The 17,673-nt window shown below is 39.4% G+C and overlaps 1 protein-coding gene across 1 annotated transcript; it reads right to left on the bottom strand.

The window, feature by feature from the left end:
* Positions 1-3,004: 3,004 nt before the first annotated feature.
* LOC143548533 (adenosine kinase 2-like) lies at positions 3,005-6,143 on the bottom strand. The gene is made up of 11 exons (XM_077039664.1): positions 6,037-6,143; positions 4,962-5,015; positions 4,779-4,857; positions 4,596-4,697; positions 4,446-4,513; positions 4,271-4,347; positions 4,096-4,193; positions 3,927-3,997; positions 3,776-3,842; positions 3,509-3,692; positions 3,005-3,416 (listed from the first exon to the last, which is right to left on the bottom strand). The coding sequence occupies exons 1-11, from the start codon at positions 6,123-6,125 to the stop codon at positions 3,274-3,276; spliced, it is 1,032 nt and encodes a 343-aa protein (XP_076895779.1). The 5' UTR covers positions 6,126-6,143; the 3' UTR covers positions 3,005-3,273.
* Positions 6,144-17,673: the final 11,530 nt, after the last annotated feature.

Genomic DNA, 17,673 nt, shown 5'->3' with positions numbered 1-17,673 from the left:
TCGTTGACCACCGATGTGAAGCCGTTGACCGCCGGAGCTCCGGTGAGAGAGAAAGAGAGAAGTGGGTTATCGTGCACTTTGCCTCTTTTATTTATGTTAACTGACACAAGACATCTGGCGTATGTTAGAATGATGTGGTACGATATATCTTAAAGTGCGCCAAATGTTTCCCGATTTGTTAATTTTGCAATTGTGTTCGTTATCTCCTCAAAAAGATAAAGAAAGCAACGTAAGTCAGTTTTTTTTAATTTATTTTTATTATTATTTATTATTTTAATTAAAATCAAATTGACAAAAACATTTTTTCTCAATTGTTTATCTTGTTTTCAGGTAATCTGATTTTAATAAATCCAAAATATGAATTGGTTATTGAGAATTTATTGATAATAAGTTGTATCGGTAGTTTGACTAATCACACTTCTAAATTATCTTTTGTTTTTGAGGGCAGACAAACTCTAACTAAAAAGTAACTTTGTGCTAATGAACAATTGGCTGATTTCATTCTCATTCAAAATGTTTTGAACTGTTTCGAAACGACGCAAATGAAAGTTTCTATTATTGATAACAAAAGTGAAAGTCATGAGTGTCATTAATCAAGTTGTAAATATATAAATATAATATTATTATTGGTTTAGGAATCATAGTTTGGATATTATAGAGGTAGGGTCAGGAAAAGACCCAAATCCTTGACCCATTTAACATCTTTTGCGAGTCACTCACAGTTGCTGCAGGAGCCATCCTCCAAAGAACAGAAGTCCAGATACCTTTCTAGGAACCGCAGAAGCCACCCGCGAGAATGGGTAAACCTGAACAAGCTGCGGAAGCCTCCCGAAGGCGGAAGGACAAATGGGTGACTTCACAATTATTGAAGAAAGACAGTTACAACAAATGTCATCCTAGAAGATTGATGGAAATATTCTCCGAAAGTGATATAACTTCCTTTATGGAGAACACATAATGGCAAACGCAATCAAGAGAAGCCAACTGGATGTTTCCGTAACAACCATGTACATGGCTTGCTGTCATCTCCTATCAAAATAAACCACGTGTCCATTCAGGTAAAAGGAAGTATCTTTTGGATAGTGGCAACTCCATCAATCATATTCCCACACCCCCAACTATAAATGCGCTCTCCATCATCATGAGGTATTCATTCACAACTTCCATATTACATCAATCACTTAGTACTTTATCTCTCCAAAGAACGATACTTATTCCCACGCCGGAGGGTGGTTACGAGAAGACCCCCCATCTTGTCCTTCCCTTAACGAGGCTCACGGTGATTTGTTTTGTAGGATATAGATCAAGATTTAGCTCGACTATTGGCTCCTTCAACCTAGTTTTTCATCCATCAACCCTTATCCAATAGTAGAGGTGCACAAACCAGGTATTCTCAGGAACCATAGTCAACAAAAGTCAAAACCGGGTCCGGGTAGGAACTGGTTCCGGGTATAGTCGGGTATTTGACTGGGTCCATCGGGTTTTTTGGGGTTTCGGGTCGGGTCGGGTTTTGACCGGGTATTGGCGGAACCGGTTCCACCGGGTCCGGGTCGGTTACAGTTCTAGGTACAGTTTGGGGAAACCCAAAGCCCGGTCCATACCCATTGATAGGGTAGGGTAGGGCTGGGTCCGTTCCGGGTAGGAACCGCCGGGTCGGGTCCGAAACCAGTTTTTTTTCTGCACCTCTACCCGGTAGAAATATAAATCTAATCCTATTACAGTTTGGATCTGTATTTCTATTTCTTCATATAAACTCCAAATTCCATGTTTTTATGTTTTATGTATACTTTTGACTAAAATAGCCTTGGATGTTTATTATGATGATACTTCCTTCTCTTGTATTAAAACAAAATTTCTACTTTAAATTTGGAAAGGTAAAAATAGAGCACTTAATCGTGATTTCGGTTGGCGATTATGACTAGGGGTGTTCATCGAATCGAATAACGAATTTTCAAGTTAAATCGAATCGAATAATCCGAATAATTGTTTTTTTTTGCCGGCATTCGTATTCGATTAAAAGTTGAACTATTCGATTCGTATTCGTATTATATACCCAATTCGAAATTCGATTTGAATTCGTATTTGAAATTCGAATTCGAATAAATTCGATTTGAATTCGAATAAATGCAATCTAACTCAATTGTACCTATGCCAAAAATTCGAAAACCATAATCATAATTGCAAAAGAAACATATAAATTTAAAGTAGCTACAATACTACATGATAATAAATTCAAAACTAAACTACAAATAGTATAAATTCAAAATATTCAAAACGAGAAGTAAATAACACTCATATTAGTATAGGCTATGAAACAATAATATGGCATGTTGGGTTTAATAATTTGTAATGGACATTTATTATTTATGGATTTGATACAAATAAAAAAAATATATTATATATATACATATATGTATATATAATTTGAATTCGAATTTCGAATCGAATAATAAATCATAAATTCGTATTCGATTAATATACTCGAATACGAATCGAATCGAATTTGAATTTTTTAAAACCGAATTAGAATCTTAATAATTGAATTCGAATCAAAGTTCGAATGTTTCGAATGCGAATCGAAATCTGAACACCCCTAATTATGACGAACTCATTCAACTCATTTACAGTTGTTGTGATAGGCCACGCATTATACTTTAATCGTTATTTCAGTTGGCAAACTCAGGTTCAACTCATTTAGAGCTGTTGTGATAGGCCATTGCATCTTGCATTGCTAGAAATCAGTTTGCCTCTGTTTGCTTATTGGCCCTGCAACCAACAGCACAAGCAGTGCAACCAAGGTAGCAAAGGTTATGCAGGCAGGTTGTGGGAAAAGGGTTAAAATGTCGACCGAAGGTGGATTGGTATGTGCTATCGTTGTTGACAGATGGTGGTGCATTTGCAAGGGCAGTATCTACATACTCCTGATCGTATACTACAGCACAATGGTGTACAAAACATAAGCATTTTAAAAGATTTGACGCAAATCTTAACACATTGTAATCTTGTTAACACAAAATTTATTAATCACTGTAAAGAAGACTAAAAACCCACATAACTCAGACCTCAAAAACATACAGCAATTGAAATCAAACTGACGCAAGCAAATGTATGGTAAACCTCAACTTTCACCAGCTAATTTGGTTAGGGAGGCTAATAACAATGCAAAAATAGCACAACAATATTGATAGTGAACCAGTAGAAAGTGGCACACGAAAATTTGGTTCAACCACATTCAACTGGAACATAAACTCTCAAACTTTGAATTCATTAAATCTATTTAAACTCTGGCTTCGCTGGGTAGGTGCAGCCTGGTCTTTGGATGATCACGTTGGATGCATAGCACCCGGCTCTCACACATTCCTCAATCGGCTTCTCAAGAACCAACTGAGACAAAAACCCTCCAACAAATGCATCACCTGAAATACAAATTATACATATTTAAATCAGTATATTTATTTTCTATTTTCTAGTTGAAAACGTTCAATGAATATTATAAATCTGTGCAAACCTGCTCCGTTGGTGTCAACGAGTTTCTCTTTTGGCAAGTAGATGACAGGATATGTTGTGACCTTCCCGTCCTGAGCAACCACAACAGGGTCAGCACCCTGAGTGATCACAGTGATTCTTTTGTGGGTCCCGGATGCCTTTGGCAATTGAGAGATCTTGACTGCAATCTCCTCCACATTATCAGTCTGAAAAACGAGAAATTGTTTTCTTATAAATGTTTTTAATCGTATATAGTTATACGCATCATGTTCAAACAAACAGTTCTTACCTCCCAACCATGAACCTTTGAGAAGGTTCTTGCTTCGGTTTCATTTCCAAAAACAGAGTCCACATACCTACATTATTATTTAGTACTAAATGAATAACAAATTTCCAGAGTGTGATATAAACTTGGTAAAGCAACAACAGAATTAACTCACGCTAAGGCCTTCTCTTGAACATCTTTGAAGAATTCACAGATGAATGGTGCAGACAGGTTCATTGTGAAAACCTGAAGTCAAAAAATATAAGAAACCTAGAATTCAACAGCACTAAACAAACACGAACATAGAATTCAGTTGAGGGTTTAATAGCTTTATAACTACCTACCTTGTTGGTTGCAGCAGCATGCTCAGCTACAAGCTGGATTGAGTCCGGAGACACGGTAAGGAAAAATCCAGCAATATAGAAGTACTTAGCCTTCTCAACTGTCAAAAACAGTAATCTTAGCAAGTTGAACAATGCATGAACACATGATAATCTTTAAAAACTTAAAGATCAGTACCGAGTGCCCAGTTCTCAGGACGCTTCAAGTGCTCTGACTTGTAGCAGTTAGCAGCAGACAGGTTGGCAATAAGTGACCTGACAAAAAAGCAACAATATATTAGTTTCATAACTTCAGTATAATCTATATCTGTGTGCGTCTTTCAATAAGATCACACAAAATGAGATTTACTAACCTCTCACCACCAACAACACAAACAGCACATGTACCAGTCGGTGCGGTTTCATCCTCATAATAGTGGACCTAAAAACAGCAACATAATTTCAACTATCAAGTAATTATTTTTTGAAAACATAAATCCAAATGAAAGAAAAAAAATACGTACATTAACACCATCTTTACGCGAGTTCCTTGTCATCTCCTCCCCATACTTGTCCTTTCCAACACAGCCTATGTAACTTGTAGCACCAGGGATTTGAAGCAGCCACTGAAGACCAACAATTAAAGGAATAAATTAGCTTTGCCACATACATAAAAGTTCAAATAAAGCAACCAGTCAGTTACTTACCTGGGCAACCCGGATAGAGTTCTGAGTAGCACCTCCAGCAATGTACTCTACAGTGTATTTAGAAGCCATTTCATCATACCTAAAAAGAAGCCAACCAAAATAGGATCAACAAAATCCCAATAGATTCTATAATGCAATAAGATAATGTTGTCAATGTGAAGGATTAAGGTAAAGAACACTTACATAGGCAAATGCTTTTCTTCAGCAAGGATAGCATTGTTCAACTTGACATCATATCTAAAATTTAAATAAAGATAGGTTAGAAGAAGGAAAAAAAACTTTATTACTCAAATGATCAAAAAGAGTAACATCCACTCCATATAGATTATCTTTCTTATGCATAATAATAGATGTAACACATCAGGTAAACCCATAAATTTAAATCGATGCAAGCTCAAAATACCTCTAAAGACCAATAACCAAAAAGGTGCACATATTAAGTTATTAACCACTGTAGCCTGATTCACATTGAGATCGACCATGGTAGTGTGTTATGTCAGCTACATATTTTTGTAACTTTTATAAAAATATATTCCTCAAATGATCAAAAAGATGAACAACCATATAGATTATCTTTCTTATGCATAGTAATAGAAGGTAACATTAACTAAAGTTAACTCCTACAGTTAAATCAATACAAGCTTAACATACCTCTAAAGACCAATAACCAAAAAGTTGCATAACCGCATATTATATATATTAAGTTATTAATCATTGCAGTCCGATTCGCATTGGGATCAGGCAAACGAAAAACCATGATATTGAACTGTATCGATATTAGACATTATTGGACACGGACCCACCTTAGGTTTCTAGGGTTTCGGCATATATCTATATATTGCATGACAACATTAATCAATAAACGACCCAGTATTTGCCATTATTCAACACATGATAGTGTGTGCTATATAAGGATCCAAACTTGTATCAAACAGTTGGTACGCATATACAAAATCTAATCTAATAACAATATAATCGAAATGACATTAGATCACTGTTCATGAGTTGAGCTGCCTTTGAATTGAGCTAGTTGTAAGTTGCAACTGCTATCTATGCTTCTACATTCTTAAGCAATTAATTAGCAAACCCTAGATCTAAAACCCCAAATATGAAATGACATTAGATCTGAAGCTAAAATGGACATAAGAGCAGAATTAAAGGTAGATCATAATGAAATGACGTCAGATCCGAACAATCACGTAACTTATACAGTAAATATAAAGCATATGAGAGTGTAGAATGAGGGTTTAGGGTTTACTTGTTGAGGAAGTCTTCGTCAACAACGGCTGAAATGTCGAGAAGGGGGTTTCCCATGCCCAATAAGATTCCTTCGTAATTAGCTGCCATTGTAGAATTGTAGAAGAAGAAGAAGCTAAGGGTGTGTGTGTGTGTGTGTGTGTGTGTGTAAGGTAAGCAAGATCTGAGGAGCAAAGGAAAAGGCAAAGGCGAAGAAGAGTTGAAGCAAGTGATGGGGTTTTATAATGCAGCAAGGGTTTGGGTTTGGGTTTGGGTTTGGTGTTGGGTTGGTAAAATCTCTAAAACGTCGGCCTCTCACCAACTCTTCTTTTCCATTATTTTTTTCAACTAATTTGGTTACTCGGCTCAGGTTATTCGGGTTCAGGTTTTATAAGTACGGGTTAATCGAGTTTCTAGTATTTGACCTAAAAAGCAAAAACAATATATATATGCTAACAGTATTTGACCTAAAAAGCAAATTCAAGCAAATATATCATCTTTAAATTTTAACTTAAGCAAATAATATACCACATAATCGAGAATACACAGTCCTTTAACAAGTTACGTTAACACTTATTAAAGATGAAATATTTTTCTCGTTAAAGAGTTGTAGGATAGCACATATTTCCTTTTCTATATGTAAGGTAAATTGAACAATATTTATATATCTTTTTTTATAAAACATGCTGTATAATAAAACTAACATGATGTAATATGAAAGTTTTTTCATGAACCACGTGATATTTAAAAACTTAAAAACTAACATGATTTCTTGTTTTCTTTTACATTTTTTCATGTATCACTGCCCATCGTTTTGATAGACCGCCATATTTATTGAATAGGCTAAGGCGTGAAATATTAAAATTGAATAGAATACTTAGTTAAATGGGTTATTCGGGTTTTTCGGGTATACTCGAAACACATTAAAAAGTACTCAGTACTCGACTCATATTACTTCGGGTTGTACTTGGGTTTGTTAGATTTAGGTTCAGGTTTCATGAGTACGTGTATTTTCATGTTTGGTTGTTAAAAGTTATTCGGGTCGGATTACGGATAAAAATGACAGCCCTACTAACTATAGGAGTGTGGTCGGCAGCTCCCCCACTTATACCTAATTAGATGAATATTGATAACAAAATATTTGAGCTAGGCTTTACTCAAAGGTTGACAGTTTGAATATGTGACAATCGTCAATTTCAGGTTAACTCCGTTAACTCAACTCCGTCAATTCAAACTTAAGATCACTGAACTATAACGCACACTTCATTACATTTAAACTAGGGTTTAAATGACGCTTAACACTTACTACATGTGTAGTCTTTCGGGAGTTGCACCGAAACGCAAACGAGTTGACGCAAACGATTGATTAATAAACGAAAAACGTCAAAACAGTAATTATGTGTTAGACTTATGTGTTGTGTGATAACATGGTTATAAACGTTAACTCAAGATGTAAACTAGTTATTTAAGTTAGAAAAACAACAATTGATAGTGGAGGGACTTGAGTGTAACTTATTATTATTATAAATATATCATTAACAACTAAACCCTAACCTATTTTCTTTTCTCCCAACCCCGATCGGAACCCAAGCCCCCTCCCCTTGGCTGCCGTCGACATACACACACACATACAACCATCAAATCAAGCCCTTGATTGAATAATTAGGTGCTAGGAAGGTATAATCGATTATCCTATACATCCTTATTACTTGATTTTGATGTTTAATGGGTTAATTGAAAACCCTAATGAGCCGATTTTGTGTGTGTGTATAGTTAATATGATTGTTGTTGATTGGGTAATGATTTGATAACTAGTATTGATATTGTTACACGTTAATTGTTGTGTCTTTGATTTGAGTTCAAACAAAAACCCTAATCATGTATGTAATGTGTAATTGATGTGCATGGATGGTGTTTATGGAGTCTAGAGTGTTATATGAATGCATGATAGTTCATAGATTGTTAATATGTTGAGTTTGGATGCAAACAGTTTCTGGACAGAATGTGTTATTGATGTTTAAGTGACTGTAACGAAGTGTAAATGTGAAAATTGGTTGAGATTATTGATACTACAGTAAACTAGGTTGAGTCTAGTTTCTAAAGAATATAAACTTGTAATTTTTGGACAAGTAGAAGTTAACTTTTATGATTTTACAAAAACGTTGTGCAAAGCTGAGTTGTTAGACCTGCTGTTAGGTTGTTTTGTAAATGTTATATCTCATGAACTACGAGACCGATTGGGTTGGTTCCACTTATGGAAGTTGACTCATTGAGTTAGGAACCTAACCCAAGTGGTCTTGCATTTATTGGATTTTTCGTTTAACGGGAATTGCAAAAAACATTCTGTTGCGCATGAATTTGACTGTTATGAGTTTGCTGTAATGATTTGATGATTGTGAGAAAACTATGTGGAATAAAAATATAATAAAATATGTTCTGGAAACCTAAGACATATATGCTTCTGTGATGATTTTTGGTAAATTAATTGAGATGCTATGATCGGTGGAATAGTACAATCTTTCAAGTAGAATTTCTGTCTCGGTGAAACTAGCTGCTGAGTTTTGTGAAAATGCATGAAACATGATACTTGCTAATTTATTATCGTGTTTTGACCAAATTGCCCTTGCGGGGAATAATTGCTAATTGATTGTCATAATTTGACCAAATTGCCCTTATGGGGAATAATGGCTAGTTAATTGTCATGATTTGACCAAAATGCCCTACGGGGAGTAATTGCTAGTGATGTACTATATGAATACATGACACGTATATGATTGCTTGCACATGTAATGTATCACAAATACACTTGTTAAAGTCACACACGATTCACAAACGAAACACGAAACATGTTATGTGCATAGGTATTATGTGCCGAGTCTAGAGACTCGATAATATTCCGACACTTAGAAAAATCTCTTTGTTATTTTAGAACGCTAGAGAGAGTTTTTCTGTGACGCGCATCTTGGTGATTTAATTTGGGAATTTCTTCGCAAACAGTGAGTTTCACTTTCCCCTTTTAAACTTTTTAAACGTTTTTCTCTCGGGGGAGATAACATACTCCGAACGCATTTAAGATTTTGTTAATATAGATTATATATCACTTGTAAAGACTAAGTGGCAAACGCGTAAACTAAAGTCCTTCATAACATCGAACCGGTTAATATTTGGATAATAGCGAGTCACTGTTGAGTAGTACTACTGGGTTTGACAAACCCCACCCAACGCTAAACTCGACTGGATGTCGAGCGGGTGTAATCTTGGCTAAACACATACCATGGTCTGGATGACCTGGTGGCAAGGCAAATTGATAAACAGTCAGCTTCGGTGTCGAACACTTAGTAATACTTGCTTTATAGGCTAGCTACCTATAGATATATAATTGACATAACACTATCTGGTAACGCACAACGCTTAACACAAAACGCTGAACGCAAACGCTAAACATTTATTTTTATATAAACTTGTGAACTCACCAACCTTGTGTTGACACTTTTAGTATGTTATTCTCAGGTAGCCGAGGCGGGCGCGCGGTTTAGGAACATGCATTGCTTGAAAACATTTTAATTATGCAAACTTATTTTAAACTGTGATCATTGGGTTTTAAGTCGTCCTGCGTGACGTAACATTGGTTTCTATGGTTTTACGCTTCCGCATTTAATTACTCGTAAACGTTTTCATGTTTTTGAAACTTTGTTTTATGGTTTGATTATAACTGATGATTCCGATCCTGTTTGTTCACACCCTCTGACGGTAAGACTCCGTTAGTGGATTTTGAGGGTGTGACAGATTGGTATCAGAGCCATTGGTTATAGCGAACTAGAAGTTGCATGCATACTAGACTATAACCGCGACGACCCATTAGTTATAATGATACGCACTGCATAGATTTGTGTAGTCTTTGTTATCTATTCTCTTTACCTCTTTCACTCATACGCGCGCGCATACACGGCTTACCTGTAGGAATGTCAACGCCACCCTCATCAACATCCGATTCGATGACGCATGCTCACGGGAAGGAACCGCAGTTACCTACCGCATCGCCACCCCGAGTAGTCCCGGAACTCGAAGCTCCCGCACCGAAGAGGTACCGCCTATCCGGAGGCATATACGAAAACGACGTTAGCTGGGATTGGTACCCTAACATGATCAGACGTATGGTCTATCGCGAGCAAGTTCCCCCGTTACCTCACCCGAACCACCCTGCTTATCCTAACACCCTACCACCCATAACCGAACCTGTAGAGCAAGTTCTCGCAGATGTTGTTTCATGCTTGGAGCGTAACGTGGGTTACATGCGCTATACGAGAGCGAACGTTACCGGACTGTTAAAAGACGGAACCGAGACTAAGGAGGAGATTGCCCGCATGGCAGCGGCAATGAAGGAAATGCAAGAGGCTAGTGATCAACAGATGAAGATTATGAGGAAGATGCAAGCCGAGATGATAGACTTGCAAGAGCAACTCCAGGTAGCAAGGACCCGAACCGAGATAGCTTTAGAGCGTTGCGATGTCTTACAAATGCAACTTGCTCAGAACGCAGCCGAACCTGAGGCAGAGCCTGAGGCCGAGCCTGAGGCAGAGCCTGGAGGGGAACCTGAAGAAGATCCCGAAGAGGAGCCTGAGGAGGATACCGAGGAGGAACCTGAAGAAGAACCGGAGGAAGAACCGGCTGAGGAGGAGGCACACTCAGAGGTGTCCTCAGATGATGACATCTAGTGATGATGACACTTAGATGGAGGGGTTGTCTCCATCCGAACTATTATTTTATATGATTTTAAGGATTGATTGGAAATACTTTGTAGCGAATACAATGGTTTTAATCATGAATTTTTATTTAGATTAATATATGGTTGTGATGTGATGTTGCTTCTTATTTCTTTCTTACCTATCTTTTTATTACATGTATGGTGTGTTGTATATGAAAGAAAAATTCATGTTTAACATTTTATACTGTGATTCTAGGAAATGGCTGGAAGAAACGCTGGACACGGACGTGGTAGCATCAACTTGACTGCAGCTGAACTCCAAACTCTGCTGAACGACCATGCAGCGGCCGCTTTAGCCGCACACGTTCAGAATCAAGCTGGAGGTCCAAGTGGAACGTGTACCTTCAAGAACTACCTTGACTGCAAGCCCAGTACGTTTAAGGGCACTGAGGGAGCTATAGGCTTCCTGCGTTGGGCTGAGAAGGCCGAGTCGGCACTTGAGATATGCAATTGTCCCCCTGCCAGTAGGGTCAAATTCGCTGCTGGAACACTTGAGGATTCTGCCCTCTCTTGGTGGAATTCAAACGTGCACATCCTTAGATTTGAACTGGCTAACGCGATGAACTGGGAGGAGTTCAAAAACATGATGCGAGAGGAGTACTGTCCGAGAGAGGAGATTTCGAAGTTAGAGTCAGAATTTTGGTCACTGAAGATGGTGGGCTCAGAAATTGAAGCCTACACTACTCGTTCTCACGAGTTGGCCGTGATGTGTCCGCGGATGGTGGATCCGCCGAGTAAGAGGATTGAGATGTATATCGATGGGTTAGCACCGCAGATTCAGGGTATGGTGACGTCTTCCAGACCAGCCACGATTCAACAAGCGATCCGTTTAGCTCACAAACTGACGGATCAGGCTGTGACCCAAGGTGCGTTACCACCTAGGGGTTCAACCACTAAAGCCCATGACAACCCGAGTAATGACAACCACAGCAACAGCAACCCGAGCAGCGGAAAGAGGAAGTTTGACAACACCAGATCCTCGTCCTCGAACCTCCCACCGCAACAACACTACCGTAAGCCCGAATTCACTCGTAGCTTTAACAATCAAAGTCACAACAACAATAACAACGGTAGCGGGCAAGGTTCGAGCGGATATGCTGGGAAATATCCGAAGTGCAATAGGTGCAATTATCATCATGTTGGCCCATGTGACCGTGTCAAGTGTCAGAGATGCGGAAAGATGGTCACCAGGCGAAGGAGTGTAGAGGAGACCTTGCGGAAAAGGGTGCTCCTAAGCCACCTATGACGACGAAGGGATGTTTCGAGTGTGGGCAGGAGGGTCATTTCAGGAAAGATTGTCCCAAGCTGAAACAGAACGACAACAATGGAGGTAGTGGAAGTGGCAGTAGTGGTGGAAGCAATGGCAAAGGAAGGGCTTTTGTAATTGGGTCGGGTCAAACCCGCAATGATCCGCACGTGGTGACTGGTAAGTTCCCTGTGAACGATTGTTTTGCTTCTGTATTGTTTGACACTGGAGCTGATAGGAGTTTTGTGTCGAAAGCCTTTAGCCAGCTCTTAGACTTAATTCCAACTCTGTTAGATGCTAAGTTTCCTGTTGAATTAGCTGACGGTAAGACTATAGTAACAACTCATGTACTTGCGGGATGCAAGTTAAAACTGTCAGGTCATGTCTTTGATATCGACCTTATTCCTTTTACGCTTAGTAGTTTCGATGTCGTTGTCGGCATGGACTGGTTATCCGAGAACCGAGCGGAGATTATATGTCACGACAAGATAGTCCACATTACTACCCCTTCCGGCGAGATCATTTCGATCCGAGGTGAGAGAAGCGGCATGACCACCAGCGTCATTACCCTCATGAAGGCGCAGAAGTACCTGCGAAAGGGTCATCCGGCAATTTTGGCGCAGATTGTTGAGAAACCCGCGGAGGAGAAGCGAATTGAAGATATACCAGTTGTGCGAGATTTTCCAGAAGTTTTCCCGGAGGATTTTCCCGGACTCCCTTCTATAGACAAGTCGAATTCCAAATCGAGTTGACACCCGGTGCAGCACCCATAGCACGAGCCCCGTATCGGCTCACACCAGCGGAGCTTCAGGAACTGTCCACTCAGTTGCAAGATTTGTTGGATAAGGGTTTTATCCGACCTAGCTCATCGCCATGGGGAGCCCCTGTCTTGTTTGTCCGAAAGAAGGACGGGACTTTCCGCATGTGCATCGACTACCGGGAGTTGAACAAGGTGACGGTCAAGAACCGTTATCCTTTACCCCGAATTGATGATCTATTTGACCAGCTTCAAGGATCGAGTTACTACTCGAAGATCGATCTGCGATCTGGTTATCACCAACTAAGAGTGCGCGAAGAAGATATCTCCAAGACGGCTTTCAGAACACGGTATGGTCACTACGAGTTTTCGGTTATGCCTTTTGGCTTAACCAACGCACCAGCCGTATTTATGGATCTCATGAATCGAGTATGCAAGGCGTACCTCGACAAGTTTGTGATTGTTTTCATTGATGATATTCTCGTCTACTCCAAGAACGAGGCTGACCATGAAGAACACTTAAGGGTAATTCTGGAGTTATTGAAGAAGGAACAACTGTATGCTAAACTCTCGAAATGTGAGTTTTGGCTTCGTGAGGTTCACTTTTTAGGACATGTGATCAACGAGAATGGTATCCATGTCGATCCCGGTAAGGTAGAGGCCATCAAAAACTGGGAAGCACCTAAGACTCCGATTGAAGTGCGGCAATTCCTAGGACTGGCCGGCTACTACCGGCGTTTCATCGAGGGATTTTCAAAGATTGCTCAACCCCTCACCGCTTTGACTCACAAAGGCACTAAGTACAATTGGGGTGACGCGCAAGAATCCGCTTTTCAACTGTTGAAAACCAAACTCTGCAGCGCCCCTATTCTAGCCCTCCCCGAGGGAACAGAAAATTTTGAGGTACACTGTGACGCATCTATACAAGGTCTCGGTTGTGTGCTGATGCAACTCGAGAAGGTTATAGCTTATGCCTCTCGACAACTACGGGTTCACGAGAAGAACTACACGACCCATGATTTGGAACTTGGAGCTGTGGTGTTCGCCCTTAAGATATGGAGGCATTACTTGTACGGTACCAGGTTTACCATTTACACCGACCACAAGAGTCTCCAACATATCTACGATCAGAAAGAGCTAAACATGCGACAGCGTCGTTGGGTCGAGCTGCTTAAAGATTATGATTGTGCCATCAAGTACCACCCTGGAAAGGCCAATGTAGTGGCCGACGCTCTCAGCAGAAAAGAAACAGATAAACCCAGACGAGTGCGAGCATTACAACTCACGATTCATGCCAGCTTACCCGACCAGATTCGCGATGCGCAACTTGAAGCCTTAAAAGATGATAATCTTCCATCGGAACTCATGTGGGGCATGAACAAGCAACTTGAAACCAAATCGGACGGGGTCCGATATTTTGAGAACCGGATTTGGGTTCCACGATACGGATAGTTGAGAACTCTAGTAATGGACGAAGCTCACAAGTCCCGATATTCTATCCACCCTGGTTCAGATAAAATGTATCATGATTTAAAGGCACTTTACTGGTGGCCGAACATGAAAGTTGACATTGCCACCTACGTGAGCAAATGCTTGACTTGTGCCAGAGTCAAAATAGAATACCAGAAACCATCTGGCCTACTGCAACAACCGGAACTCCCAATGTGGAAATGGGAACACATCTCAATGGATTTTATCACGGGTTTACCTAAGACACCGACGGGATGCGATACCATCTGGGTGATCGTTGACCGGTTGACCAAGTCTGCACACTTCTTAGCGATTAAGGAATCGGACAAAATGGAAAAACTGACTCGCGTCTACATGAAGGAAGTAGTGTCTAGACACGGAGTGCCTGTCTCAATCATTTCTGATCGAGATTCTCGTTTCACTTCGCATTTTTGGAAGTCGCTGCAAAGCGCACTAGGCACCCGTCTTGATATGAGCACAGCATACCATCCTCAGACGGATGGGCAAAGTGAACGAACTATTCAGACCCTGGAGGATATGTTGCGTGCATGCGTGTTGGATTTCGGAAAAAGTTGGGAACCTCACTTACCTTTGGTAGAGTTTTCGTATAATAACAGCTACCACGCAAGTATTAAAGCAGCGCCGTTTGAAGCGCTGTACGGACGGAAGTGTCGATCACCACTCTGCTGGGCAGAGGTGGGTGACAGCCAAATCACTGGTCCGGAACTGGTACTCGAAACTTCGAAAAAGATTGTTCAAATCCGAAATCGCATGGCAGCAGCACGAGATCGCCAAAAGAGTTAAGCTGACAAGCGCCGAAAACCTCTCGAATTTCAAATCAACGATCGAGTGTTACTCAAAGTCTCACCTTGGAAAGGTGTGGTTCGCTTTGGTAAGCGAAACAAACTCAACCCACGATATGTTGGTCCTTACCGGATAACTGAGCGCATTGGTCCGGTGGCGTACCGACTGGACCTACCAACGGAACTCGGTGGCGTACACAATGTATTCCACGTGTCCAATTTGAAGAAATGCCTATCTGATGAAACCCAAGTAGTCCCTTTGGAGGAACTACAAGTTGATGAACAGTTACGTTTCATTGAGGAACCAGTCGAGGTTTTGGATTGGGAAACCAAAACGCTAAAGCACAGCAAAATTTCAATCGTTAAAGTTCGTTGGAACTCGAGACGTGGACCGGAGTTCACGTAGGAACGCGAGGATCAAATGATGAAGAAGTATCCTCACCTTTTTGAAGGGTTAACCAAACACAGAAAACCGCGAAACCCAGCAAACCGTCAGAAATCACCGGAGGTATGAATTAAATTTCGGGACGAAATTTCTTTCTACTAGGGGATGATATGACAAACTGAAATTTTTCTTACTTTTTCAGACACTCATCACGACTTGACTCAAATTTTCGGGACGAAAATTCTTTAACATGGGAATGATGTGACAATCGTCAATTTCAGGTTAACTCCGTTAACTCAACTCCGTCAATTCAAACTTAAGATCACTGAATCTATAACGCACACTTCATTACATTTAAACTAGTGTTTAAATGACGCTTAACACTTACTACATGTGTAGTCTTTCGGGAGTTGCACCGAAACGCAAACGAGTTGACGCAAACGATTGATGAATAAACGAAAAACGTCAAAACAGTAATTATGTGTTAGACTTATGTGTTGTGTGATAACATGGTTATAAACGTTAACTCAAGATGTAAACTAGTTATTTAAGTTAGAAAAACAACAATTGATAGTGGAGGGACTTGAGTGTAACTTATTATTATTATAAATATATCATTAACAACTAAACCCTAACCTATTTTCTTTTCTCCCAACCCCGATCGGAACCCAAGCCCCCTCCCCTTGGCTGCCGTCGACATACACACACACATACAACCATCAAATCAAGCCCTTGATTGAATAATTAGGTGCTAGGAAGGTATAATCGATTATCCTATACGTCCTTATTACTTGATTTTGATGTTTAATGGGTTAATTGAAAACCCTAATGAGCCGATTTTGTGTGTGTGTATAGTTAATATGATTGTTGTTGATTGGGTAATGATTTGATAACTAGTATTGATATTGTTACACGTTAATTGTTGTGTCTTTGATTTGAGTTAAAACAAAAACCCTAATCATGTATGTAATGTGTAATTGATGTGCATGGATGGTGTTTATGGAGTCTAGAGTGTTATATGAATGCATGATAGTTCATAGATTGTTAATATGTTGAGTTTGGATGCAAACAGTTTCTGGACAGAATGTGTTATTGATGTTTAAGTGACTGTAACGAAGTGTAAATGTGAAAATTGGTTGAGATTATTGATACTACAGTAAACTAGGTTGAGTCTAGTTTCTAAAGAATATAAACTTGTAATTTTTGGACAAGTAGAAGTTAACTTTTATGATTTTACAAAAACGTTGTGCAAAGCTGAGTTGTTAGACCTGCTGTTAGGTTGTTTTGTAAATGTTATATCTCATGAACTACGAGACCGATTGGGTTGGTTCCACTTATGGAAGTTGACTCATTGAGTTAGGAACCTAACCCAAGTGGTCTTGCATTTATTGGATTTTTCGTTTAACGGGAATTGCAAAAAACATTCTGTTGCGCATGAATTTGACTGTTATGAGTTTGTTGTAATGATTTGATGATTGTGAGAAAACTATGTGGAATAAAAATATAATAAAATATGTTCTGGAAACCTAAGACATATATGCTTCTGTGATGATTTTTGGTAAATTAATTGAGATGCTATGATCGGTGGAATAGTACAATCTTTCAAGTAGAATTTCTGTCTCGGTGAAACTAGCTGCTGAGTTTTGTGAAAATGCATGAAACATGATACTTGCTAATTTATTATCGTGTTTTGACCAAATTGCCCTTGCGGGGAATAATTGCTAATTGATTGTCATAATTTGACCAAATTGCCCTTATGGGGAATAATGGCTAGTTAATTGTCATGATTTGACCAAAATGCCCTACGGGGAGTAATTGCTAGTGATGTACTATATGAATACATGACACGTATATGATTGCTTGCACATGTAATGTATCACAAATACACTTGTTAAAGTCACACACGATTCACAAACGAAACACGAAACATGTTATGTGCATAGGTATTATGTGCCGAGTCTAGAGACTCGATAATATTCCGACACTTAGAAAAATCTCTTTGTTATTTTAGAACGCTAGAGAGAGTTTTTCTGTGACGCGCATCTTGGTGATTTAATTTGGGAATTTCTTCGCAAACAGTGAGTTTCACTTTCCCCTTTTAAACTTTTTAAACGTTTTTCTCTCGGGGGAGATAACATACTCCGAACGCATTTAAGATTTTGTTAATATAGATTATATATCACTTGTAAAGACTAAGTGGCAAACGCGTAAACTAAAGTCCTTCATAACATCG

This window comes from Bidens hawaiensis, unplaced genomic scaffold (genome assembly GCF_021521415.1).
Source record: "Bidens hawaiensis isolate Kalapana, Puna unplaced genomic scaffold, B.hawaiensis_p1.1 tig00015194_1, whole genome shotgun sequence".
In the NCBI taxonomy this organism is placed as follows: Eukaryota; Viridiplantae; Streptophyta; class Magnoliopsida; order Asterales; family Asteraceae; genus Bidens; species Bidens hawaiensis.
Note: the sequence above shows the minus strand (reverse complement) of the source record. Positions and strands in the feature narration are given on the sequence as shown.

What these genes read in the sequence shown, in the direction of transcription:
- LOC143548533 (XM_077039664.1), bottom strand. Translation starts at nt 6,125, where the DNA reads ATGGCAGCTAATTACGAAGGAATCTTATTGGGCATGGGAAACCCCCTT. An exon ending in GAAGAAAAGCATTTGCCTAT is followed by an intron (nt 4,858 to 4,961) that starts GTAAGTGTTCTT and finishes GCTTCTTTTTAG; the next exon opens with GTATGATGAAATGGCTTCTA. An exon ending in TCCTGAGAACTGGGCACTCG is followed by an intron (nt 4,194 to 4,270) that starts GTACTGATCTTT and finishes TGTTTTTGACAG; the next exon opens with TTGAGAAGGCTAAGTACTTC.